The sequence below is a fragment of the Pararge aegeria genome, chromosome 18 (genome assembly GCF_905163445.1).
Source record: "Pararge aegeria chromosome 18, ilParAegt1.1, whole genome shotgun sequence".
Lineage (NCBI taxonomy): Eukaryota > Metazoa > Arthropoda > Insecta > Lepidoptera > Nymphalidae > Pararge > Pararge aegeria.
The window spans coordinates 15358210-15384103 of record NC_053197.1 but is presented as its reverse complement, the minus strand read 5'-3'; the positions used below and the strand labels follow the sequence as shown (position 1 = coordinate 15384103).

Below are 25894 nucleotides of genomic sequence, written 5' to 3'. Positions count from 1 at the left end.
GACAAAATGAATACTAAAAGGTTTGCTTTAAACATATTGATAGCTAGTTGGTATAATAGTTAAGTTGCATAGAACAAAATGCAAATCAGGTATAATATTCCGTAGAATATATAGCTTTATATCCTCGGATATTTCTATATCAACATAATCAAATTTAAATTTAAATAACAAGCAATCAGATTACTAAATAAATAACAGATCATTGTTTTTCGAGGTGCACAGCAGTATAACAGCCAAGTTCATAAAATATTACATAATTTTTTTCTAACGAAGCTAATAAGGCACTATACATTATATTATTAAGACGCGCAATAAAACTTGGCATGTATATATTTCGAGTATGTACTATTTTAATGTAATCCGAATAACGTAAAAAGATCATCTTCTGCTTTATCTATGGTTTCTCACAACTAGACACATGTCACCTTTTTGATAGGACAGTATACATATCGAGCTAAGACGGGTGAAACCTACAAAGCGAGCTAAGCTTTACCTCAGACTCAAGAAACAATTAAAACGATACAAAGTTATACCCATAAAAAACTTACAAACCACTAAAAATCACGCACAACGCACAAACGAATGTCATCTGCTCTCCAATGTACAAAGGTGGAAAGGTAAAGTCAAATTTCGAACCTCCAAATTTGTACTCTTCTAGTAGTGATAAGTTTAAGTGCCAAGTTTTATCACGCGGTCTATAACTTTGGCTGCAATAAATTCTATTTGGCTAATACGCAGTGGCAGGCAAGAGAACTATTTTCTTTTTCACAACCATACTTCTTACCTTTAAGAAATAACAAAAGGTATAAGTGATTGCAATTTTCAATGTGTATTTAAATACGCTTGATGCTATGAAACCGCCATTTCATAGTCAAGATGTTGATACAACTATTTTGTACACAAAACTCAAATTAAACTAAAGCAATACCAACGAGCAAGATATTTCGATGTCAAGTTAGCTTGATCGAAAACGCCTAGTAAAAAGGGTATGGTCGTATCGGAACGCTGAATTGATATGATAAATGATTTTGGAAATGATAACTATACCACACATAAGAGCCTAGGTTATTATGATTAATTAGTCGATATGATTTTTATATCCACTGCATTGGCAGTCTAAGATGTGCGACCTGCCAGGTATGTGGAACTCATACCCCTAATCTGTTTTTACATTTTAAACATTCGAATGAATATTTTCTATTGTGAGAATGTTTGTTATAGAGATATACAAATGTTTAAATTAAGAAATGAAACTGATGATAAATAAAGAACTATGATTCTTGCACTTACAATATATAGGAAATGAACTTTTTTTTTCTATAAGCTTCTTTCTTTAGCTTGAGTTTTGTTTACAACAGTACGCCTAGTACGAGTGTTCAATATACACGTTTCGCAACAAGCTCTGCTAAAGATTTCTTTATATATATAGATCCCATTGCGAAAGCATTGTTGTAGAATGAAAAAAAATCAGAAGCAAGCCATTTTAAACATTAAAACAAGATGCCTATAGTTATTATATCGATCATAATTTTCTTTCGAGAGTTATTTATCGTACTAGGGGTACATGGCATGCTTGTAAGAATAACAAAGCAAGCATTAATAATCATCGTAAACTGAAGAAAAAAAAATATTCTCTAATAAATATGCATGCTCCGATCAAACAATTAATTAACAATCAATAACAAAACTCTTTGTGTAATAATGTACTAAGCACGTTGCATAGGAAAGCAAATGAAAAAATTTCGTAGGACATAAATGCTTAAAGTGCCCCTAATACATTATCACTCAATAATATGTCATTCATTCCGAATAAAACTAGACTAAAATAAAACTAGGCAAGTAATTTAAAAATAATCCTCTCAAAAAGATTGTTTTCATAAAGATATAACAATGAATACATAAGTATTTAACTTATTCTAATGGTTACAGGAAGAACTATAGTTTATATCGTACATTTCAAATGTATTTTACTTATTGCACTCACTCTTTCCCACTCTTACTCAAATAATTCAACGTTTTATTAATATTTATGTTAAAAAGTTTGTAAATATAACCATTTCCCTTTATTAATTAAATATATTAACTATCTAAAATTGGATAAAGCAAAGCCCAAACAAAGATATCCAAGCTGCGTATGCGGTCAGCCCTGGCGTGCAAATTTTCAACCAATCACAATAACGTCTGTTTGAACACGTTTTGTGATTGGTCCAACGCTGCAAGACGTCTTTGTTTAGTTTTAGCTTTAAGGTCTTCTAATTTTTTGAAAGCGTAACATTTGGCACTAACAATCTATAAACAGTTCTCTTAATATCTTAACATAACATGCTATTATAAGGTTTGTTGTTATCGACTGCCACTAATCAAAACTTAGTAACCAGTTTCAAATTATTTCAGTGTAATTTTGGAGCTGCCTATTAGGAACATAAAACATGTTACAAAGAGGCTACAGTCGATAGCGATTTCCGATACAGTTGATATATCTAAATCAGAAATTTGCGAGGCATACATATATTCCTATATTGTTAATTACTATGTTTTGATTTAGGTGAGACGACTTCATAATTAATATCATTTTATTTAAAGAGCTACTTTTCTATAAAAAAAAGATGATAAATTCTATTAACTACGCACAAAATTCGAGTATTAACCAAATGCAATAGAGATCCAACAAGAAATAAAATATCCCTGATATAGACAATTGCAAAAATATAAATGTATAATTATTGTCAATACCAATGAAGTTAATGTAGATCGCTGGAAGATCCAGAGTTAATTGATATCTCTCGTGACACGGTGTTTGTGGTCGCAGACTTTTACGATTCTTTGTATCTATTTTAGTAGCTAAGAGAAGTATATATTTTTTGTCAGAACGAGATAGCCCTTGACTGAAACCTCACTTGCTGGTATTTGATCAAGCAGTCTAAGATGGTAACGGGCTAACCTGTTAGGGGTATGCCAGTTATAGTAAACCTATACCTCTAGTCGGTTACTACTCGACATTGTACCCGAACGCTAAATCGCCGGGCTTTATATTTGGTTTTTTTATTAATTGGCATCAAAAAATAAAACCCATTGGACCCGCAAGGTTGCGCTGTCAGTTTTTTACCACATTGCATTAAATTATCATATTAAATGTAACGCTGATACTCCGAGCAGGACGACTTCTGTCTGTTTTGTTAGTAAAATATGAAAACAGGAATATTCGTCAGTTATAAATCAACACCCGGCTAAGTTTGTTGTGGGCTTCTTCTTAGACCAGGACGCGTTTGGAACCCTAGTAGCTTCAGTTTTAAGTTTACGAATATGGTTATCGCCATCATCTCACTACCGTGTTCTTCTCATGTAATGTACGCATCATAAATGCCATTTATGGGCCTACTTGAAAAATGATATTTTTGACTTTGACTTTATTAATTTAAGTCAATGTCTACATAATGTGTAATACAAAAAAAATGTTTATCCTCATACCTCACTCTCTATTTCAATGATTACGCGCTTATGTTTAAATAAAAAATAGCAGAAAGCTCAAGGCCTGTAGTTGTTTACATTAAAACTAACAACTTTTGTTCTATGACTTTTTTTTAAAGAAATATTAAATATTTTATATATAAATACTCTACTTTTTACTACTCTGTAATGAAACATCAGCAAGAGCGCGCAAACACCGACTCGATGCATGAAAAGGATTAATATTAAATTTTGAAAAGTCGACAAACAAGACAAACAAGTCGTTGTTAGTTATAATGATAAGAACTAAGAGGTCGAGAACTTTCTGTTATTTTTTATTTAACCCTTACTATTATAGTAATAAACAGTTCTTGTGGATTTACGTTATCATGCAGTTCTAATGGTAAGCGCCCTACACAATAGCGCCGCCGGCTTTTTTTAATATCTGCAGACTGCCAGCGCGAAAAGTTTACAGTTTTCATTTTATACGTAAACTCAAAGATGCCATTTTTATTTTTGTGCGGCGGCTTTATAACCATATGAAGCTGTCTGCCTAAGCCGCCGGCGACTTTGTGTGTAAAGTGCTTTACTAGTCTACAAATCACATTATATAAAAGCAATCATTTTATTTATAATATTATGAAAAACTTAAAAAAGACTCTAGAGTCATTTCAGATAGAAGAAAATCATGCTCAGGCGATCCACGAGATATTCATTCAAATTTATACTTTAAATTAATAGTAATACGGTCCTATTTTCAATGTAGGCAGTAAATTTCTCGGGCATTTTTCGCTCAATCTGAACTGACTCATATGCCCGTTTTCACTAACGACGAAGGCAATGCCTAAAAAGTAACGACTAATCTAGGGAGGCTCCTAAGCGTTCATCAAGCGTTTACCATTAGTTATCACCTCAGAGGTGAAACTTTTTTTTCTATACACCGCCTAATTCATTAGGCATCCGATTTAGGTGATGCCTAGGTATAGTGAAAACGGGAATTAGACTTTTCAATACATTTGCTGGTAATTTTATTTCATTGCTTTCAAAACCTCAAAGAAATCTAACAAGGTAGACTTTGTTTGTAAAACATTTACTGCATGGTTAACAAAGACTGTGCGGTAATATTTTTCAAGTAGTAAGGGCTCCGGCTGGCTTTAACATACAAATGTATTGAAAAACCTAGTGTGGTAAATGGATCACCCAACTAAAGCAAAGAGTTAACTTTATGACTTACTATTTGTTTCGAACTGCATAGTGGACAGATATAACTCGTCAATACAATTAATAAGACAGTTGAAATTAACGTAACAAAGTGTTTGCACTTTGTTACGTTAAACTCGCTGACGATATTAACCAGGACTTAGTGCTAGCCAAATTCAGCCAAAGCATCGAACTAAATGGTTTCTCTTAAAACATCGCCGGATGACGGACATGATGTTTAGGACTACGCTGCTGACACCATTTAACAAACCAAAGTGGCTGTTGCTCGCCAGTCGGGCAGAACAAAAACAAAATGGTTTATTTTGTGGTCAAACTGGGAACAAACAAACTAGAAAGGGGTATCCCTTTCTAGTTAAACTACCAGTGGCATTAGCGTTTAAAAGTAAAACGCTAATACAAAACTAATGCCACTGTTAGTAATCGACATTCATCACAAAACAAGCACTGAAGTTGCGCTTCATTACAGCGAAATTACTATTAATTTATGTAGTTTTCTATACATTTCAGTTTTCTAAAGCGTAGACGGTTATAGACAGTTGACTTCGCTAATACACAAAAATGCTGTAGGCGTTATACATCTATAATATAAACTTTACTCTTACTGTTAACTCTTTGTCCTACTTGGGTGATCATTATTGTCAAGTTTTAATACTAACTCTACGCAATTGTATCGTAATTAACTATTATAGAATACGTTATATCGAGACCTAGTTATATAATAATATTAATATCTGCATATAAAAAAAAATTGGAATGTATTATAATTATTGCACTTCTCCAAAGCTAGTCAGCTGATTGCACTATACGTGCGGGTACTTTGTTTTTGTTATTTTTTTGGCGTGTTTAATGAAGCTATATATTCTGAAACGGTAAAACATAAATGTCAAGCGAACAAAAAAAAAAACAATATTAAAACTCGCATTCTGATTGGTCGATAACTCAATAGCTCGAGGAGTATTCATAAATAACCTATGAGCAGTGGCGTGCACCGGGTTTTTGACCAGGGTATACATAAAGAAGGAAGATGGCATAACATTGAAAAATCCTTCGCCTTTATGAGTTATAAAAAAATTTAGGGTATGCAGTGCTTTTTGCATGTATGAAGTGCACGACACAGCATATGACAGTCCAGAGCTGGATTAAATGCCTCTCCAAAAGGCCGGGTTTGTTATCCACCTACTGGGCAGACGGTTTGTTGATCACAGTAGATGGTAGTGTGGGACAGAGAACACTGCTGACCGTTCTCTGTTACATTCTCTTTGTCGTACCGTGCGACACCCGCAGGAAGAGTTGTGGGGAAGAAGATATTTATCTTCTTATCTACTGTCACTACACGATATGCCGTGATAATGACAAAACTGTGACATATAAGAGCAGTGGCAAACAACAACTTAACAAACTACCTCCAAGTTGGTACTGAGAAAAAATACCAGGTAAACACAAACTACTACCTCCAAGTTGGTACTGAGAAAAAATACCAGGTAAACCTAATACCTAAAAATCTTTACCCAACTCGGGAATCGAACGAAATACCTCGTGACGTTAACTGCTAGTTTATCTAGCTGATTCAATTATTGACATGCTTGCTAGAAACTTCCCGAATAATGAAGCCATCGACCAATTAAAATACGCTATAAGGATGGTGAGCCGTGCGATTTCTTACATTTCTATGAATCTCTCCACAAACTAAAACAAATACTAAGTATAAAAAAATCGCAATGGCGTTCAAAAATGCACCGTGACGTAGTTGTAATACCATCAGCTATCTTTCTATCTAATACGCACTGCAAAGTTCTGGAATGCCCTTCCATCTTCCGTCTTCCCCGATACCTATAATCTGGGTACCTTCAAATCAAGAGTGATCAGGCATCTTCTAGGCAAGCGCCCCCCCTTTAGGCTGCATCATCTCTTACTCAGGTGTGATTGCAGTGAAGCACTAGTACATATATTAAAAAAAAAAACGTTGGCCGTAGAGTAATATACTAATTGTTCTTTGAAGTGCGTCCTGTAATAAAGGAAGTAGAACTCACCATCAATGGTTCCGAATTCCCTCTCGTGCGCGCGTGTCAACACCTGTTTGTATAGAGTTTCCGCCTCCTTGTATTTGCCCTGGAAAAAAAATTAAAAAAAATAAGTCCTCGAATCTCAATACTGACTCTGAGGAAGACAAACAGATAGGCAGATAACGGTCGCTTAATAATTTTATTATTTTTATAAGTGTTTTTACCTACACTTGGAGGAATTATCAACAGTCGCTATAAGGTTGACGTAAAAGGCATATACTAATTTCGGCATCGTCGGTAGGAGAGCCGTAGCTTAATTGGAAAAAGGGTTTAGGCCGCGATTGCCCGAGAGTCGCAGGTTCAAATCCTGTCGGCTCCGAAATTTTTTATGTACATTTAAAATGTATAAAAACGGACCCTTAATACAAATACTTGAACTTTATTATGGATGAAGCATCATCGTCATTATATTCAAAGCCAAAGTCAAAAATACCTTTATTCAAGTACCCACCTACCTATATAGATAGCACTTGTGATTTGAACATTAACGAGAAATGTGTACACGGTAGTGTAATAATATCCTAATAATATATGTGTAATAATAAACGGAGGTTAACTTCTGCTATTCCGTGTTCCCGTGCTTCAACAAGTGGACACGTGAATTTTATTATTATTAAACTCTTTATTTGTAAACCACAATATTAACATATACAAAATATAAAACAGAAACATAAAGTAAGAATACAAGAGATGACCTTCTCGCTTAATAGCGATCCCTGCCACGCAACCTTTGAATGAGGAAAAAGAAAAAAGGGTTTTGTCAGGGGATATAATTTTTGTCTCCTGCCTGTGCTAGCCCTGCTGTCATTGCAGTCAAGGGCTATCTTGTTACTTGTAGTGTATGTAAAAAAACATGTCAACTGACTTGTTTGAGGTAGCATGACGCGAGGTTGTTCTTGGTCTTGGCAACGTTGGGGTCGTCGGGTCCCAGCTTGCTCTCGTATATCTCGAGCGCGCGCTGGTAGTATTGCTCCACCTCTTCGTATTTGTTCTGCGAAATACAATTTTCGAAATCATTCGATTTAAAATGTCAAAAGAATAAACAAATCTTCTTTTATTTAATTGTTATTTATTTATTTTATCAAAGGAACAGGAATAGCTCGGTCACTAGGACTAATATTTTAATGCGATAGTGTGTTTGTTTGTCCTTCCTTCACGTCCTAAGTTATGTGCGTTCCGTTACCTGGTTCTGGCACAGCAGGGCGAGGTTGTTCAACTGCTTGGCGACGTCGGGGTGGTCGCGCCCCAGCACTGCCTCCCGGATGCACAGAGCACGCTTGCACAGAGGCTCCGCCTCGCGGTATTTACCTGCGCACAGACAAATACCATAAGACTTATTTCACTTTCGGCCCCCAGCAAAAATGGTAGGCCTTAGCCTAAATAAGATAGGCTGAAAGCACAATACAGGAGAAGTGTTCTTCCCCGCGCTAATCCCCTGAGTAAGGAAGATCACCTTCGAGGCCAGTAGCCCAACTTGGCTAGGGCCATCCGGAGATAACCACAACTGTCAATTATTTCATTACACCTACTCGTAACGTGGACCTTATTCATTAATTCACTTATTTCAAATAGGCGTAATATAAGAACTTTTGAAACTTCAAATGTTTGTAGTAACTCTACCACCGGTTTAGAAGGCAGATCCTACCGAGTAGAAGCCGGAAAGAAACTCAGCAGTTGCTCTTACTCAGTAGTTGACACATAATCCAAGATATAAAACACGCGTGTTTTATTTAACATTCAATAAATAATAAATAAATATACTACGACAATACACACATCGCCATCTAGCCCCAAAGTAAGCGTAGCTTGTGTTATGGGTACTAAGATAACTGATGAATATTTTTATGAATTATATATACACAAATACTTAGAAAATACATATAAACACCCAGACACTGAAAAACACTTAATGCTTATCACACAAACATTTTCCAGTTGTGGGAATCGAACCCACGGCCTTGGACTCAGAAAGCAGGTTCGCTGCCCACTGCGCCAGTCGGCCGTCCACACTTGCCGCACTTGTTTTATTAATAATAGTGGAAATTACGCACACTTGCGATTTTATCGTAGAATAAGATTCAAGGTGCTTTTCAAAAATTATTGTATATTTAGATAGCTATGTGCGTTAAAATATACAATAAATTAGATGCAGGTCTAAAAAATCAACCTACGCGTTCTTTTGAGAAAAATCTGGCGCATTGGCTGTGTACAAAATGTTTCTATACAATATCCGAGTATCTGACTTCGAATTAAAAATGATATTATTTTGACATTATTATGATAACATTGATATTACCGGTATAACTTAACAAATAACTTTTCAATGCTTGCTCAGCGAGATTATGCAGAAAAGTGTAATGATTGTTCTTGTTGTGCACTTTACATTTCGCATGCTTAATAGTAGAATATGGAGGAATGTTATATTATAATAAGACCTTCATATTCAGCGAATAAAATTTCATTTCATTTCATTATTAATTTTATTGGTAATAAAAAAAAACGTTTTTATTTCTATCAACCATTTATAAAGATACAAAAAACAACTATCGATATTACTCATCGACTGCAATAATGCAGAGGAGCCCGTGAGTCGGAAAGAGAGCAAAACACTCGAATTATTGATGGCCGACTCTGCAGCTAGATAATAAAATTGCTATAGATAGATTTGACGTCCAATTGGCGCAGTGGGCAGCGACCCTGCTTTCTGAGTCCAAGGCTGTGGGTTCGCTTCCCACAACTGGACAATATTTGTGTGATGAACATGAATGTTTTTCAGTGTCTGGGTGTTTATCTATATATGATAAGTATTTATGTATATTATTCATAAAAAAATATTCATCAGTTATCTTAGTACCCATAACACAAGCTACGCTTACTTTGGGACTAGACGGTGATGTGTGTATTGTCGTAGTATATTTATTTATTTATTTTATATATATATGGAGATGTGCGTTTTGTAAGTAAACAAAAAGTATATTCACCTCGCTTCCCATAAAGCACAGCGAGGTTGTTGAGCGTTGCCGCCACGGCGGGGTGGTTTTCACCGAGGGTCTTCTCGCGGATGGAAAGTGCGTCGTTCAGCAAGTTTGCAGCTTCCTTGTATTTGTTTTGATCCCTGAAACAAAGCGGCATTAGGTTCACCTGTAGACTATAAGCATCATCGTATCAGCCCACTATAGTCAGTCGCTAAGTCGCTTGTTGGTATATCTTTGTCGGTTGGGTTGAAACTAGCCACGGGCAAAACCTCCCCAGACGAACCCGACCTTATCCGCCATACTACTTAAACCGCTCTCCTCTCTTGTAGAACAAGATTAGCACAACCATATATCCATGATAGAGGTGAGTTTACTATAACAGCGAACAGTAATTCTAATAAAACAAAAAAATTTAAAAAGTATCTAAATAGTTGGACCTTACTCACGAGATTACCGCCAATTAAACTTTATTAGAATTATTTTATTTATTTTTAATTGTAATTGTAGTTTGATATTAATTTAATTTCTAAATTTCTTTTTTTTAATATTTATTTGCAATTTATATTTGATTAAAGTTATATTATCGTAGTATTTATTTGCTCATCATTTAACAGTTTAAGAGTTTTTTTTTTGTTTTTTTTTAAGTTAAGTGCATCACACCTGATGTGTAAGTGATAATGCAACCTAAGATGGGGCGTGCTTGCCTAGAAGATGCCTATTCACTCTTGATTTGACCCAGATTATAGGTATAGGGAAGATGGAAGGGCATTCAAGGCCCGCACAGTATTTTTTATTTTAATTTTAATCATATAGGTATTTGGAATGTATTCAAAACATTTAGTATTCATTATTAACTATCATTTATTCATTTTTTTTCTAAATTCTTAACAATGCTTAAAAATAAAATAAAAAACACTTTTATAAAAAAAAAAAAAAAAACATCCACCCTCCGCTTGCGGGGCTTTTGAATGCTTAAGCCACCGGCGGTCAGGGCTGCAGAGAGAGGAACCTCCACACAATACGCGCCGTTTCAAGGACTACCTTCTGTATCCGACCCTTGATCCAACAAACAAGCGAAAGCTTCTTGAGATGTTGGTCGAAGCTTTTCGCGAGAAGACCATTGACTGAAACGACGGTCCAAGTATTTAGATACTTTTTCCTTTTCAGCTTTCACCAGATTATCGTCATGTGGAATTGTAATGTCAACAATTATTATTTTAATTATATTAACGTGATGAAAAATAAACTTTAGAAAAAAATATATGTAATATTTCGTAAAGTTCCAAGGCTAAATCTCACCTGTAGACTAACGCGAGTATGTTCAGCATAGTGGCGACATCTGGATGGTCGTGTCCGGAAGTCTTCTCCAGGTCTTCCAGCGCTTGCTTGCACAGCGGCACGGCCACCTCGTACCGCCCCTGGGACGCGTACTGGATAACCAGGTTGTGAAGGGTGCGCAGGCGGGCCGGGATCTCGTACCCAGCGTTCACTTGCTGCGCGAACTGTGACGGTGGCGTTGGCGACATGGCTGCAAAATAATACAGTATCTTTTCAGTACGTCTTATATAATATAATGTAAACCCTTTTCGATACTTTTTAGTGTAAAATTTATTTTAGACTAGCTGTTGCCCTCGACTTCGTCTGCGTTTGTTTTGATGTGGCATTAAATTTAGTTGTAGATCAAAAAAAACATAAGGTATTCAGTATCGCTAAGCCTTAAATGAGGGGTTTGCTGCTGTCCGCTGAGGAGTTCTGACCTCTATCTCTAACCACAGCTTGGGCAAAATTAAACACATATAAATTATAACCTCTATAGTACAAAAATAATTATTTAAATCGTTTATAATTTGTCGGAGTTATGGTGTAAAATCGTCAAACACTCATCCCCTCTCCCAAAGGAACCGAGCTTAACGTCGTATCCTATATTACTTCTAACACTTCCAAGAATATGTGTACAAAGTTACATGAGGATTGGTTAAGTAGTTTTTGCGTGAAAGCGTAATAAACAAACTTACATTGACATTTATAATATTAGTAGGGATTGAACTTTGCAGTGGTTTGTCGACGACATATATATTAGGTTGGGGAAAAAGTTTCTTTGAATTTTGTGAGTTATTTACATTTAACTAGAGTGTGTAGGTACCATTTTGTTCGACAACTTTTTTGCCATCATATACAGTGGCTTGCACTGAGTTTCTTACCAGGGTATGCATATAGCAGGGAAATTAATGGATTAAATATTAAAATATCGAAATATTAAAATAAAATGGCAAAAACGCTCCTCCTAGTCGAGCTATATTTCAATTTAAGGGTAAGCAGTGCTTTTGTGCATGGATGAAGTGCACGCCACTGATCATATAGATAGGGACATAATCCCATTGCTATAGAAATTTTGGGGCTTCTGATCAAAAAACCGCGTCAAGTAGTTTTGGCAGTCCTCTCGTGATGTTAACCTGACACTGCCTAAAGAATTCTGAAGAGACCGAAACAGGTGGAATCTGAAGGTGCAAGGTCAGAACTCCTCCTAGCCAAACTGTCTTAATTTTTGCTGCCTGGCTATAGATGTATGAGGTCTAGCGTTATCATAATGAAAAACAACATCCCTTCTGTTCATTAATTCCGGCCGCTTTCTCTCAACTTCTTGCTTTAATCTCATCAGTTGTCCGCAGTAGAGTTCAGAATCGATGGTCCTGCCTGGTGGCAGCTCAGCTCATAATGAATCGCTCAGAACCACTTCTCAGCTAATAAGCTTCTTCAAAAATGGTTCGGTTTCATTACGGTCGTAATAAAGAATCACAAATGAGTACAAGGTTCATAAGGTTTCTTTTGCTTTTGGTTTCTGCTCGTGAGGTACCCAAATATCCAGCTTTTTTGTGTTGCAAGTTTTTTTCAAATGCACCAAAACTGTTTTGTGATCAATCCCCAGTTCTTCAGCTACGTTGTCACTACTGATATGCCGATCTTGCTCTACTTTTTCAAAAAAGGCATCTATTTTATCCGTAATAGGGTGACCAGAGCGAGGTGCATCTTTGACATCAAAATTTCGGGATTGAAAACACTTAATGCTAAATAAACGCTAAATTTGTGCTACTCTCAAAGACGTTGCACTAGATCCATAAACATCGCAAATTTTTTCGCGGCTAACGTTGCATTTTTACCTTTTTGTAGTAAAATTTTAAAATGTATCGAATTTCTTCATTAGATTCACTCATCTTCACAGTACGAAAAACAAATAAAAATCACACATTTTCCTAATTTGAATATGGAATTATCTTCTTTAAATTTTAAACTTTTAATGATACCAAAACCACCCAGATACAAATAGTATAGCCGTACAGATACAAATAATAAGTTCATACATACTATAATGCGAACAGACTTTTTCCCCAACCTATTATTTGACCGCCGATTGGCGCAGTGCGCAGCAATCCTGCTTTCTGAATCCCGTGGGTTCGATTCTCACAACTAAAAAATTATTTGTGTAATGAACATGATTTTTTTTACAGTGTCTACGTGTTTAAATGTATATTATAAGTATTGATGTATATTATACATAAAAATATTCATCAGTCATCTTAGTACCTATAACACAAGCTACGCTTACTTTGGGGCTAGATAGCGATGTGTTTATTTATTATTTTATTTAACAAAAATATACATTTTTATGTTAGCATAACAATAACATCTATTACGTCGTAAAAAAACCCAATCGCGTTTATCTGTACACCGGTATTCAGCGCTCGGAATTTTAAGTAGGTAAGTATTTTTAAAGCTACATATAAAATACGATGGTTAGGTAGTTCTAAAAAAAAAAAAAAATTATCGCGTTTCAACTAGCACTATTCATAAAACAAGTTCCACATATCGGACTATATCATTTGAGTAAACTTTACACAGGATGTTCCGGCTATTTATTATTAGATATTTTAGTTTGAAAGAAAAATGTCTTAAGTTTCTCCTTTACGTTTTTAGTGTAGTATATTTACTACATTATACTACTAATTACTGTCGCAGTATATTTTTTTTTATTAGGCATATTTGATATAAATAAATTTAGATATTTTTGAAAATCACGAGTATGTCGAGGCTATTTGTAACCGCTTCTAAACGGGCATAAGTCAACTTAAAGTTATCTCACACTTATTGTTCCTGTTGTCTTCGTGGTCGTCGTCCGGGAACAGATCAACCATGGGGTCATCACGCTTGCTGTCAGCTTGTCCGCTGCGACTGGTCTCTGATTCTTCAGTGATATCGCTGTCGTATTTCCTGCACAAAATAAATACAGTTTTCAGACCACTCGCTTGACAATGTCTTATGACAAAGCCTAGTATTGAAAGCTTCCTATAGGCTTAGCGGATAAGTAATGTTGTACTGGAGGCCCGAGTTGAGAGAGTTGTGGGGCTTTTACGATATTTATTTATTTAGAAAGCCAACGTTCTATTATTTTTTTTCAAATTTTTTCTTTTGCCTTAAATTTTTTTTGTAAAAACATAATGGTAATATTATGTATTATACATTGTATACCCCACTTACAGGCGAACTTTGCATGCATCATGTAATATAGACGTTCTTCAATATACAGAACCTAAAACTTAAGAGATAAACTTAAAAAAATACTAAAAACTATAATAAAGATAAAAATAAAAACGATATGAATAAGGTACTGAATAAAATCTGTTCATTCTAATATTGCCATCTCGTTCTAGCGTATGCTGGCCTCACCGGAGCATGTGTAGCGCAAACCATAGAGATTGTATTGTAAAAAACCCCTTCAAAACTTGGTTTTATTGCCTCGCGAGGTGTGAAAAGTAGAGTATTCAACTCAGGGTATATTTACTATACTACGTATAGTTAATATACCCTGTAATATACGTATAGTTAATTTACCTTCGTTATGGGCGCCCCTAAAACCCACGCTACACTCAGGATTCTAGGTGCAACACCTGTGCTAAGCTCGGGAGTTATTCGACTGAAATGCCTCGTTGGCTTGGGATTTATACCGGGTAAATGTGCACGGGGCAGTTTATAATTTATTCAATCTTTATACACCACACAGATCTTAAAAAATGGACTTTATGTATAGTGCATTTTGCCTGACTTATTGCCTGATTATCGCAGATTATAGCTAATTAAGTGCCCTGGTTAATATGTAATGTATCATGGAATTTCACTGCTTTTATCTAAAAGTCAGCAATAGCACCAGCTTATTGAGTGAGGGTACTAAGCGAGAGATAGCAGCAGAATATAATTTTTTAAGGTAGGCAGTGCTTCTACGCATGTATGAAGTGCAAGCCACTGGATAGCAGTTACCTTATAGAGGCCATGAAGTCCAAGTGCTTATTCTCCTCTTCGAGTTGCGATACCCTCTGCTCGGATGCCTGCAGGCGTTGCTGGGCCGCCGCCAACTCGTCGCGGAGCCACGCGTTCTCCTGGCAGAGGCGACGCACTTGGGTTCGGAGCTTCTGCTTCTCTGCCTCTACCGACTGGAGGTGGGAGGCTAAGGCCGTCATCACCTGGAAACGAATACAAAAAAAATCCAACATTCACTCACTTTTAAGCATTCATGGTATGTTAAAGTACATGTAAAGTACATATTATGAAGCGCTGACAGTCTAGTGTGTAGGAGCTCGACTTCACATTCCGCACCTCCAACTTTTCTAAGTAATTAAAATATCACTTGCTCCAACTTTGAAGGAAAACATCGTGAGGAAACCTGCATGCCTATCAGCCTAATAAATGTTCGATATACATGTTGTATGGCATTGGGTATATTTAATTAAATATAACTAATGTAGAAATCGCGCTGTAGAGCACGCGGTAGATAACCGATGAGATGGACGGACCAAGTGAAGGCCACAATCGAGGCTCCTCTACATGAATGCGCAAGAAAGGCAACCGTTAGAGAAGAGTTGCGAAGGATTGTCAAGCGAGCCACCACACCCAGATGACGACCAAGACCAGTCTGTCAAGACTGTAACGACTAAGAAGAAGAATGTAGACAAGCGGTGATAGCCCAGTGGGTAGGAGCTCGACTTCACTTTCGGGGGGCCGAGTTCTGATTCCAGCACGCACCTCCAACCTTTTAAATATTATGTGCGTTTTAAGTAATTAAAATATCACTCGCTTCAACGGTGAAGGAAAACATCATGAGGGAACCTGCATGCCTGCGAGATCTACATAATGTTCTCAAAGGTGTGGGGAGTCCACCAATCCGCACTGGACCAGCTTGGTGGACTACGGCTTTAACCCCTTCTCATTGTGGGAGGAGACCCGTGCCCTGTAGTGGGCCGATATTGGGTCGATATGATGATGATTATGAAATAAGATAATAGTTTATTTATTTATTAAGCTGGCATTACTTTGCGGAAATCCATGATATATTATCAAATTTAAGCTTAATTTGCTATACTCCGCGAAAAGCAGGAGAATCTGTGTGGTGTAATTCATAATTTCTTCAATCCTTATACTCCACACCAAACAGATCTTCGGCAATATACCCTCTACGCACGTTTCTTAACAATTACTCATTGTTAAGTCAACATCTCCTGAGGATGCTCCGGTTTCGGAGCGATTAAGTTAAGATAACACATTAAGCTTAATTCTGATAGTAATCTGTTTTGTAAATTTGTTTTTGTTGTTATAATATAATATACAACTTCTAAAGACGAATGGTCGGACCTCGGTCCCCGAGCACGAACACCCGTTCGTTCACTAAACAGCATCACTTGCCATCCCGTTTAATCGTAATCAAGCGAATACTTGTAAGAAAAACTCATAATAGATACGATCGATTCGATATTCGCAGACAAATTTTCAAAGCGTCTGTTTTGTGGATTTAAAAAAAAAGCAAACAGCACTTGAAATATGATCCAGCATGCACCCCACGTGTGTAGATGAGATTGCACCCCTTAATCATGGCGACACAAAGCGAGCGCGCGCCGACAAGGGGTTGTTGAACTAACAACTGGCCCGGGGAGATTCTCTACAAATGTGTGCAGTTCAGAACGAGGGCGGAGTGCTTTGTCGGTTAATGTTGCGAAGTGTTTTGGATGCCCTCGATTTTTCTTTGCTTTTTTTACTATCATTTATTATTATACATGTTTTTTTATAATTTTCAAAAATTTATAAAAAAAAACCCCTTGCGGGGCTTTTGAGTACCCAAGCGACCCGGCGTCGAGTCTCTAGAGTGAGGAACCTTCTCACAATACGTGCCGTTTCAAGGCCTTCTGTATCCGACCATTGATCCAACAACCAAGCGAAAGCTCGTAATCGTAAACTTAAAACTAAAGCTACGAGGGTTCCAAATGCGTCCTGGTCTAAGAAGAAGCCCACAACAAACTTAGCCCATCTTACAATGTCATTTTAAATTATTAGAAGAGCAACCTGGTTAGAGCAATAATTTACACCCAAGCTTTTTTATCGATTACGTAGTCCTTTATACTATAAAAGGACTTTTCGATAAGCTTACGTTTCATACAAACTTTGAACTTTTAGAGACATCTCCAAGATGTCAATTGGTAGTTTATTGTAGAATTGTATGCAATTTCCTTTAAACGAATTATGAATTTTATGCAACCTAGTATTAAACTAGCACTGTAAGTTTATTCTTACTTTTAATGTTTAAATTATTGCAGTCACATTTTTTCTTAAATTTAGAAATGTTTTTATGAACGTACATTAGATTTTCAAATATGTACTGACTATACACTGTAATTTTTTTAAGATCTTTAAATTTATCTCTCAATGACTCTCTCGGACCCATTTTGTAGATAGAACGAACAGCCCTCTTCTGTAGCACGATAATAGTGCTAATATCAGCAGCATTACCCCAAAGTAAAATTCCATAGGACATAATGCTGTGAAAGTAACTAAAATATACCAGTCTAGCAGTTTCTACGTCGGCCATATGGCGTATCTTCTTTACCGCATAGGCAGCAGAACTAAGCCTGTTCGAAAAATTATTTACATGAGGGCCCCATTGAAGTTTAGAATCTAACGTTATTCCTAGAAAAACTGTCGTATCCTCTAGTTTTAGTTCCTCATTATTAAGTAGTACAGTGGTTTACAGTAGGCACGTGTTTAACATTAGGTAAAGTGAATTTTATACACTTGGTTTTTTTCCGTTAAGAACCAAATTATTAGCTTCAAACCACTGTACCACTTTAGCAACAGTTGTTTACGTCGTCAAAAGCTAGTTCACGTCGATTTATTTTAAAAGTCTGTATCATCGGCAAACAGAACTATCCCGTGTTTGTCCTTGGCAAGGTAAGGAAGGTCATTAATGTAAATAAGGAACAGAAATGGTCCTAATATAGACCCCTGTGGGACACCTATTTTCACAACTGATCCGTTTTCCATTCACGTCGACTTTTTGAACCCTATCGCGTAGATAGTTACTCATTAAGTCTAGAGCTACACCCTGAATTTCATAGTGGTGTAGTTTCCTAACTAACGTTTCGTGTTGAACTCAATCAAACGCCTTAGATAAGTCACAGAACACACCAAGTGCATCACGTGACTCCTCCTAAGCTTCAAATATATTTCGTATTAGCTCAACACCAGCGTCGATAGTTGAGCGACCCCGTGTAAAACCAAATTGTTTTACGTGGAGTAAATCATACTTATGAAAATAGGAAAGTAACTGATTTAAAATAAGTTTTTCAAAAATTTAACTGAAAGTGGGCAGTACTAATATTGGTCTGAAGTTAGTGCGGTCAGAAGTACTACCCGATTTAAACAAAGGAACTATTTTACTATGTTTCATTAAGTCAGGAAACACACCACAATCTATACAGTTATTAAATATTAATGCTTAATCGGTTGCAATGATATCAATTAGTAATTTGAGAATGGCAACGGAAATGCGCCACAAGTCATTTGTTTTTTATTAATTAATAATTTAAAGGCTTTAATAACGTCAGAGCCACTAAAATGCCTGAAATTAAAAGAATGGTTACACTGAGGCACATTTTCCTTTAATAGAGAGAGAGCCATATCTGGTGAAGAGTTCAATGATTCTGTTGTGGAGACGGGAATGTTGAATGAATGTTTAAATTGTGTTTAAGATTTTTATAATTTAATTTAGTACAGACTTAATCGCTTAGTGGCATTTCTTTTCGGTAGGGTGTTAGCCACGGCCGAAGCCTCCAACCATTTTTGAAGGCTATTAGCAGGTCTTTTCACTGCCTCTGTTTCATTATTTTTGGGATGTATAGTCCAACTCATTAAAACCCTGAAAAATTCTCTCGGGAATCCTACATTTTTCAGGGATAATAAATCCTTTGTGTTAACCCCGGCTATTATCTATCTCCATTTCAAATTTCAGTATTTTTTGCTTCAAAGAATAAATAGACATCCTTTCCTCCATTCATTACAAACTTTCGCATTTATAATATTAGTAGGGTTTTAAAGTCCGCCAACCTGCATGCCTGCAACCTGCAGAGTGATGGGTGCTCAAATGTCAACATCGGCACGTAAGATGTACATCATGCCTCTCACTAAAGCTTCTGTATCGCAGAGATCAACTCATAAACTAAACCACGTCCTACATACTTCATCTCCTTTCAAGTATCCTCTTTGAGGCTCAGCCCTCACTTAGACCTTTCAAGTAATATAGGTCACGTGTCTAGACTTTAGACGAAAGTTGAAAGGCTTCGGAAAATAGGTCGGTTACTACGCTTTGCAGAATAAAGGCTTGCATGTAGCACTTACGAAAGTTAGATATGTTAGATTAAAAGCTCGCGCTCGTAGACTTATTGCTCCTTTTCACTAACTACGATCAAGGTAGGTAATGCCTAAATAAATAGTAACGCCTAATCAAAGAAGGTTAATTGGCATACATTTAGATTTCACCAATCGATTTTCACGAAGCAACTCGTATAACCTGTCTATGGTTTTTGCCACTACTCAGTGATAAATACTCAGTGAGATCCGAAGATACTCCATGAGAATTACCTACTTAATCTAATTGAAGCAATAAAAGCCTTTACACTTAAATAGATTGAACCGATTTTAATGAACACCCGCTTCCATTGTAATTGCATGTAAAGATTTACGGTGTCAATAAAGTGCATTCCACTTTATTTATAGAGCGCTTTAAAAGTCTACGTCTGGCTTGTAAATATGCATACAGACAGACGGTAGGGTTGGCACGTCGAGCCTTCGTCCAGGTTTGTATCGTCTGTCCAATCCAATAACCGAAACCATGTTGCAGCCATGGAATTCTAGAATATTTTTTTTTTATTCCACTATGAGATGGTAGCGGGCTAACCTGTTAACGCTTATTTTGGTATAAAATGATAAGAGATCGGTAAGCGACGAAACCCTTAGTCCACGGGCCGTGGCCCTGTGTGGATCGGTCGGACTCCACACACCTTTGAGAACATTATGTAGATCTTTCAGGCAAGCAGGTTTCCTCACGATGTTTTCCTTCACCGTTGAAGCAAGTGGTATTTTAATTACTTAAAACGCAACTTAGAAAAGTTAGAAATGCGTGCTGGGATTCGAACTCGGCCACCCTTATAATTATTTATAGTGACATTATACTAAGCTTTATTAATTTATCTCAATTCAAGACATATATACATAAAACACAAAATGTTTACATTTATATGTGTATGTGGCCAACCAGATCTTTTTCAAATAAATACTTTATTTTTTAGGGCGTATATAGCGCACACCTAGACACTGGCTGATTTTGTTATTTTGTTGTCAGTTATCATATCAACCAATAAACGTCCACTGCTGGACTATGTCTTATGTAGGGAGTTCAAAATTCGACGGTTCTGTGCGCTTAATGTCGTCTTTCCACCACGTTGGGGGTTGACCAACGATGCGCTTACCACTTCAGCACCTTGGGAAAGACAGTGGTGCGTGCCGGGGCTCGAACGCGGTCTCCACGAAAGGAAAGCCGATGCCTTACCCACTACGCTATCACCGCTTCTTCGAGGGTTATAATGAAAAACAAGACGAAGCTCACCTGCGCCTCTCCGATCCCTAGCTCGATGGCGTCGATGCTCTTGCGTACAAGGGCCACCTTCTCGCTCTCATGCTCCGTGTTGGCGGCCAGGCCAGCCAGCAGTTGCGCGTGCTCTGCCCGCAGAGCCTCAAGCCCCGCGGCCACGGTGCGAGCGCCCGCCACCATCTCCTCCTGCGTCATCGCCGTCATCTTGCCGAGCGATTCGATCTTCTTTCTGAGGAAGAGGAAACATACATATAACAATAGTCCCGATGGTTGTTTCAGACAATGGTCTTCTCACGAAAAACTTCGACCTGTTGACATCTTAAGAAGCTTTCGAAGGTAGTCAGTCATAAAACGGCGCGTGTTGTGAGGAGGTTCCTTACTCTGGAGACCAGACCACCGGTTTCTTGGGTACTCAAAAGCCCCGCAAGCGGAGTAGGGTATTTTTTTTTATAAAAATGATCAAAACCTATAATAGTCCACTGCTGGACTATATACCTCCCCCAAAGAGAGGTTTTGCCCATAAACACCACCCTGGGCAGATGAGTTGGTGATCGCAGTCGCTCCGTTAATTCCCTAAGTCGCATCGTAAACACCCGCGAGGAGAGAAAGGGTGGTGAAATTGTATTCTGATCAGCTGCCACCACATCGCACAAATTCGGATAGGTACTATACATAAATATAAAAATAGTTGGAAAATCTAAAGGTGCACGCCTCATAATTTCATTCATCACAATAAAATTTATTTGTGAATAATAATTAAACTACATCTAATTATACCGTGAAAAGTAAAAGGCTTCTATTCCTCAAAATACTGAAGCCTATAAAAAAAAACAACTGGATAAGTAGAAGTATTTCGCTCGTTATCGTGACCACAAGATACGGGATCCGCACATACACACGGACGTCCAAGACAGAACTTTTTTAAACAATTTTTTAATTAGTTTAAATAATAAAAATAGATTTAAAAATATCATGAGTGTTAAAAATAGTGTTTTTCTCAACATTTTTCTATTTATATTCACTAGAAATAAAGAATAAAAAAGTGACATTTTAAGTTGGAGAATCACTCGGTGTGCGTAAACTGACAGTAATACCCACCTCTACGCTTCGCTTATGAGGCGTGCAATAAGTAAACCTTAGAAAGGATTATTGGTCTTTTTTGGCTATATTGACGGGGAATTTCGGTATCTTTGTATCTTTTGCTCACACTAGGTCCCTAGTAATATCGCCCCAATTTAAATTCTGCCCTGTGGCTCTTGCCTCCATTTACTATTACGAATGGTATAGATACATAAGCTTTACAGATTTAAGCGCTGCTCGTATGTCGGAACTAGTATTTTATCCTTTTTTCCGTTTAAAACAGAGGAACGACATTCCTTACTGCACAAGGCAATGCCAACAGACGTCGCCTATAAATACTTGTAGCACGTAAAACAAAGGAAACGAAGTAAGTATAGGCAGGCGACCGTGAACGGAACCTTGGGATAGAAAACGATACCGATCAAGTTTAAACGTCTCGTATCAACGGATAAGTATAAAGGCTATTGCATTACATCTCTAAAGGCGAACATGTAAAATGGCATTCCCTAAATATAGGTCAATATTTTACTGGTAATGTAATCTTTACCTAATTTATGTTTTCTTTTTGAGCGAGTAATCAAAAGTTTCTGAAAGGACTGGCATTGTATGTACAGATTTAAAAATAGCATAGCGCCAATACAATAATAATAATAATAATAAATATAATATATAACAATATATATAATATTTAAATATACTACGACAATACACACATCGCAATCTAGCCCCAAAGTAAGCTTAGTTTGTGTTATGGGTACTAAGATGCCTGATGAATATAATGTGAATTATATACATAAATACTTAGAATATACATATGAACACCCAGACACTGAAAAATTATCAAATTTTTTCCTATCCGAAAAGCAAGGCCACGTTAAATTTTATTACTATTATCATCATCATGTAGAATCATGACCGGACCACTACATGGCAGGGGTCTCCTCCCACATTGAGAAGGGGTTAAGGCTGTAGTAAACCACGCTGGCCCAGCGTATTGGTGGACTCCACACACCTTTGAGATATTATGGACAACTCTCAGGTACTCAGATTTCCTCACGATGTTTTCCTTCACCGTTGAAGCAAGTGATATTTTAATTACTTAAATGTTATTTAAATGGAATTTGGGTCCACAACAAAATTTTGTCCTTATCGGTCCAGCCGTTCAATAAGTCCGTTCGGTGACAAGATGTTTCAAAGTAAGTATATGAACAACTTTCAAGTAGGTTTAATTACTTATCTAGAATGATACAATATTATATGTAATATAATGACCACACTATCAGTCATCATTACTTAGAAATATTACAAGTACATATAACATTGCTTGTCAACTTCAGGCCTTCTTCTGAAACCAGGGGAAATAAGGTAATACTTATTTCCCTTGGTTTCAATATAGGTTGGGTGCGAGAATAAACGCGGGAACGAACGTTACCCTTCAAGGTACTAGCTGTTGTTTTAAGTAGTGTATTCTTGTAAAAAAATCTGGTGTAGTTTTCAAATAGTACTTTTGTAATTAATTTTGTTTAGGTGTAGTCCTCTAATTTTTAAACTCGAGATAGCTTCTACATTAAAATGTACGATTGAATTAAATAAAAAAAATATTTTACTGATTTTTATACAAGTATCAATATAGTATAGGCTCATCAAACATTCGACTTGTGGACGTATCGAAAGTTATCGAATGTCAATTGATGATAAAGAAATTTTAACAACTCAATATTTATAGTATAAAAGAAATATTATTTTTGATGATGGAAAAGAGCGACTGCTGAGTTACTTGCAGACTTCTTCTCGGTGGCATATGCCTTCCAATCCGGATGGTAGTCACTAAAAAGAGACTTTTAATAGGGCTGCTTGTAGAGATTTTTTTTTATTTTTTATTAAATTGGTTTAGATAAATAATAAAAAAGTAAAATAATACTTATGTCAGAGCGACGAATATGAAATGGGATTGTTATGTTGTGAGGCCCCAGACGACCTGACAATGAGTAGGAAGTGAATTGCAAAATGAAAACGGGGTGCGACGTGGTATCCCACGACATCGAGCTATCGACGGATGTAGTATCAAAAGTGCCATCATTTTAGTTATTTATTTGCATCCTATTTTTTACGCCTTAACATAATCATGGCCCTGTCAGGGCGTAGCGATAAGAAACAGTTTGACCGTTATAGTTAATACAAATACACGATTTCCGTCTTAGGGTTCTAATTAGTGTTAGTAGAAATATATATTAGATGTCAGAATAATTATATTAAAGATCGTCAAGTTAATAAATTAAATCATTGGGTACAAAGAATAAAGATATTTTTGACTTTCACTTTGACTTTAGCAGTTTTATGATCATTATTTCTTAATATTCAATTCTAAAATTCTTCATTCATGTAGGCAGGTGGTTTTAAGTTAAGAGATGAAGGAATTATTAATTTTCGTATACGGAAGGATGGGGCTGACATTCTTATTGTTAAGAAAAGTCCCGAATAAACAAAGAATTAACAAAAAAAAAATTAGACAGGCCTATCACAGGCACATATGAAGCGTTCATAAATATTTGCTTCCATTAATGCGAGGTGATGGACGATGGTGAAAACTACATTCGATAACTTAAAATTATAGCTAGGATTATGTTCGGATTTCGTAGTCTCAAGAAGCAAGAGTTACTTTGCGGTTTTTTTTTTATTCCACTACAAGTTAGACCTTTACTGCAATTCCACCTACTAAGTGATATTGAGTCTAAGAAGGCGTCCATAAAATGTGGGGGCGAGTCAAATCTCATCTAATCTTACGTTGGAGAGATCTTTTGGGCCCAATCTCTCTTTTTGGCTCTTTTGGGGGTATCGGCAAATATCAATATTTTTTTTCTGATTGAAAAAAATATATATACTATTTTGGTCCATTTAATCCGGTGTTTGTACGTTTGTTTTTCTTTGCGTAATGTCATGACATAACTAAGCAACCAAACAATTTTATTTTTGGTATAGAGTTAGTTGCGAGGACGCAGACTATGTATAAATAAAAATGATACTAATGTGCAAGAAATAGAAAATTGTCTATGTTTTTCCTTTTTTACTTAATTGTGAAAAAACTCACGATAACCGAGTGAAAAGTTAACAGGAATTGTAAACATGACAACGATACGGGCTTGCCTAGTGCGGGTACCAACAGTCGTTTTTTATGGTTAGATTGTTCATTGTTAACAAACATTTTTCATTTTCGGTTCCCACAGGATTGGTGCAAACCGTTATAAAAGTGGCCAAGGGTCGCGGGTAACAGCAGCAACAGTTATAGTATTAAAAAATTTTAAGTGTTTCCGTTTGTCCCATACGTTCCGACTCAACTACTGGAGCTCAAAATTTTAGGCCAAACAATAACCAAGCAAACCCTTAAACAATCGCCGGCCTATTTTCCTAATAGGATTCGGCTACTCAAATATAAATCCAATTTGGAAGGATTATTTTACCACAGGTTGACATGCGCCATGAGATTGGGGGCAATCGTCAGATTAAAGCTAACTTTGATTTATAACTTGTTTTCATCATATTAAATTCACTACCTAGTTGCTGCCCGTGACTTTTCGTTTTGAAATTATATTTTAAGTTAATGTATTCTTGTAAAAAATAATCGGAGCTATTAAAATTTGATTTATTGAATTTTTGAATGAATTGAATGGAATGAATTAGGTAAAAACATAAATACCCTCAATGATAAAACTATTTATTTACCTTCTTTTGTTTCTAACGGTGATTTAATAAAATTTTGGAACACAAAAGCTGCTATCGCGATTTAACTATGATAAGTTAGATATATTCCCTCGCGGACTTTTCTGTAGACGATAATAATGAATACTTTAATCATGCAATACACAAGTTTATACCATGCCGTGCCACTTTGGTTTACATTAACAATCAAGTTATTTAATGCAGAAAAATGGGTTAAATAAGATATTTTTTATGCATAATAACGCATGCCAGGATCACATCCCGCAACGTACCGCCCTGAGTCAACCCGAAGCTCAAGTTCAAGTTAAGCTTCATGTCCCTGCAATTACAGTGTTGCTTTGCGCCAGTAAAAAGCATTGCGGTAGTATATTCCCGAACGATCTCTGTCACAAAAAGCTTTCTGCTACTAAACTAATGTCACTGGTTGT

General features: G+C 36.5%; 1 protein-coding gene across 4 annotated transcripts in view; it reads right to left on the bottom strand.

Annotated features, from left to right (window-relative positions):
• The window catches only part of LOC120631458 (kinesin light chain), a 75892-nt gene that overhangs the window by 10389 nt on the left and 39609 nt on the right, over nucleotides 1–25894 (bottom strand). For 3 of the 4 annotated variants that reach the window (XM_039901059.1, XM_039901061.1, XM_039901058.1), the window contains 8 exons: nucleotides 20685–20898; nucleotides 15017–15219; nucleotides 13845–13972; nucleotides 11006–11234; nucleotides 9713–9846; nucleotides 7915–8039; nucleotides 7597–7722; nucleotides 6699–6777 (listed from right to left, as the gene is read on the bottom strand). In XM_039901059.1, the coding sequence (XP_039756993.1) occupies nucleotides 6699–6777; nucleotides 7597–7722; nucleotides 7915–8039; nucleotides 9713–9846; nucleotides 11006–11234; nucleotides 13845–13972; nucleotides 15017–15219; nucleotides 20685–20873 (1213 nt within the window). In that variant the 5' untranslated portion in view covers nucleotides 20874–20898. Of the gene's footprint in view, nucleotides 1–3625; nucleotides 5530–6698; nucleotides 6778–7596; nucleotides 7723–7914; nucleotides 8040–9712; nucleotides 9847–11005; nucleotides 11235–13844; nucleotides 13973–15016; nucleotides 15220–20684; nucleotides 20899–25894 lie in introns of those variants that run through there. The other variant, XM_039901060.1, reaches the window with a different exon arrangement.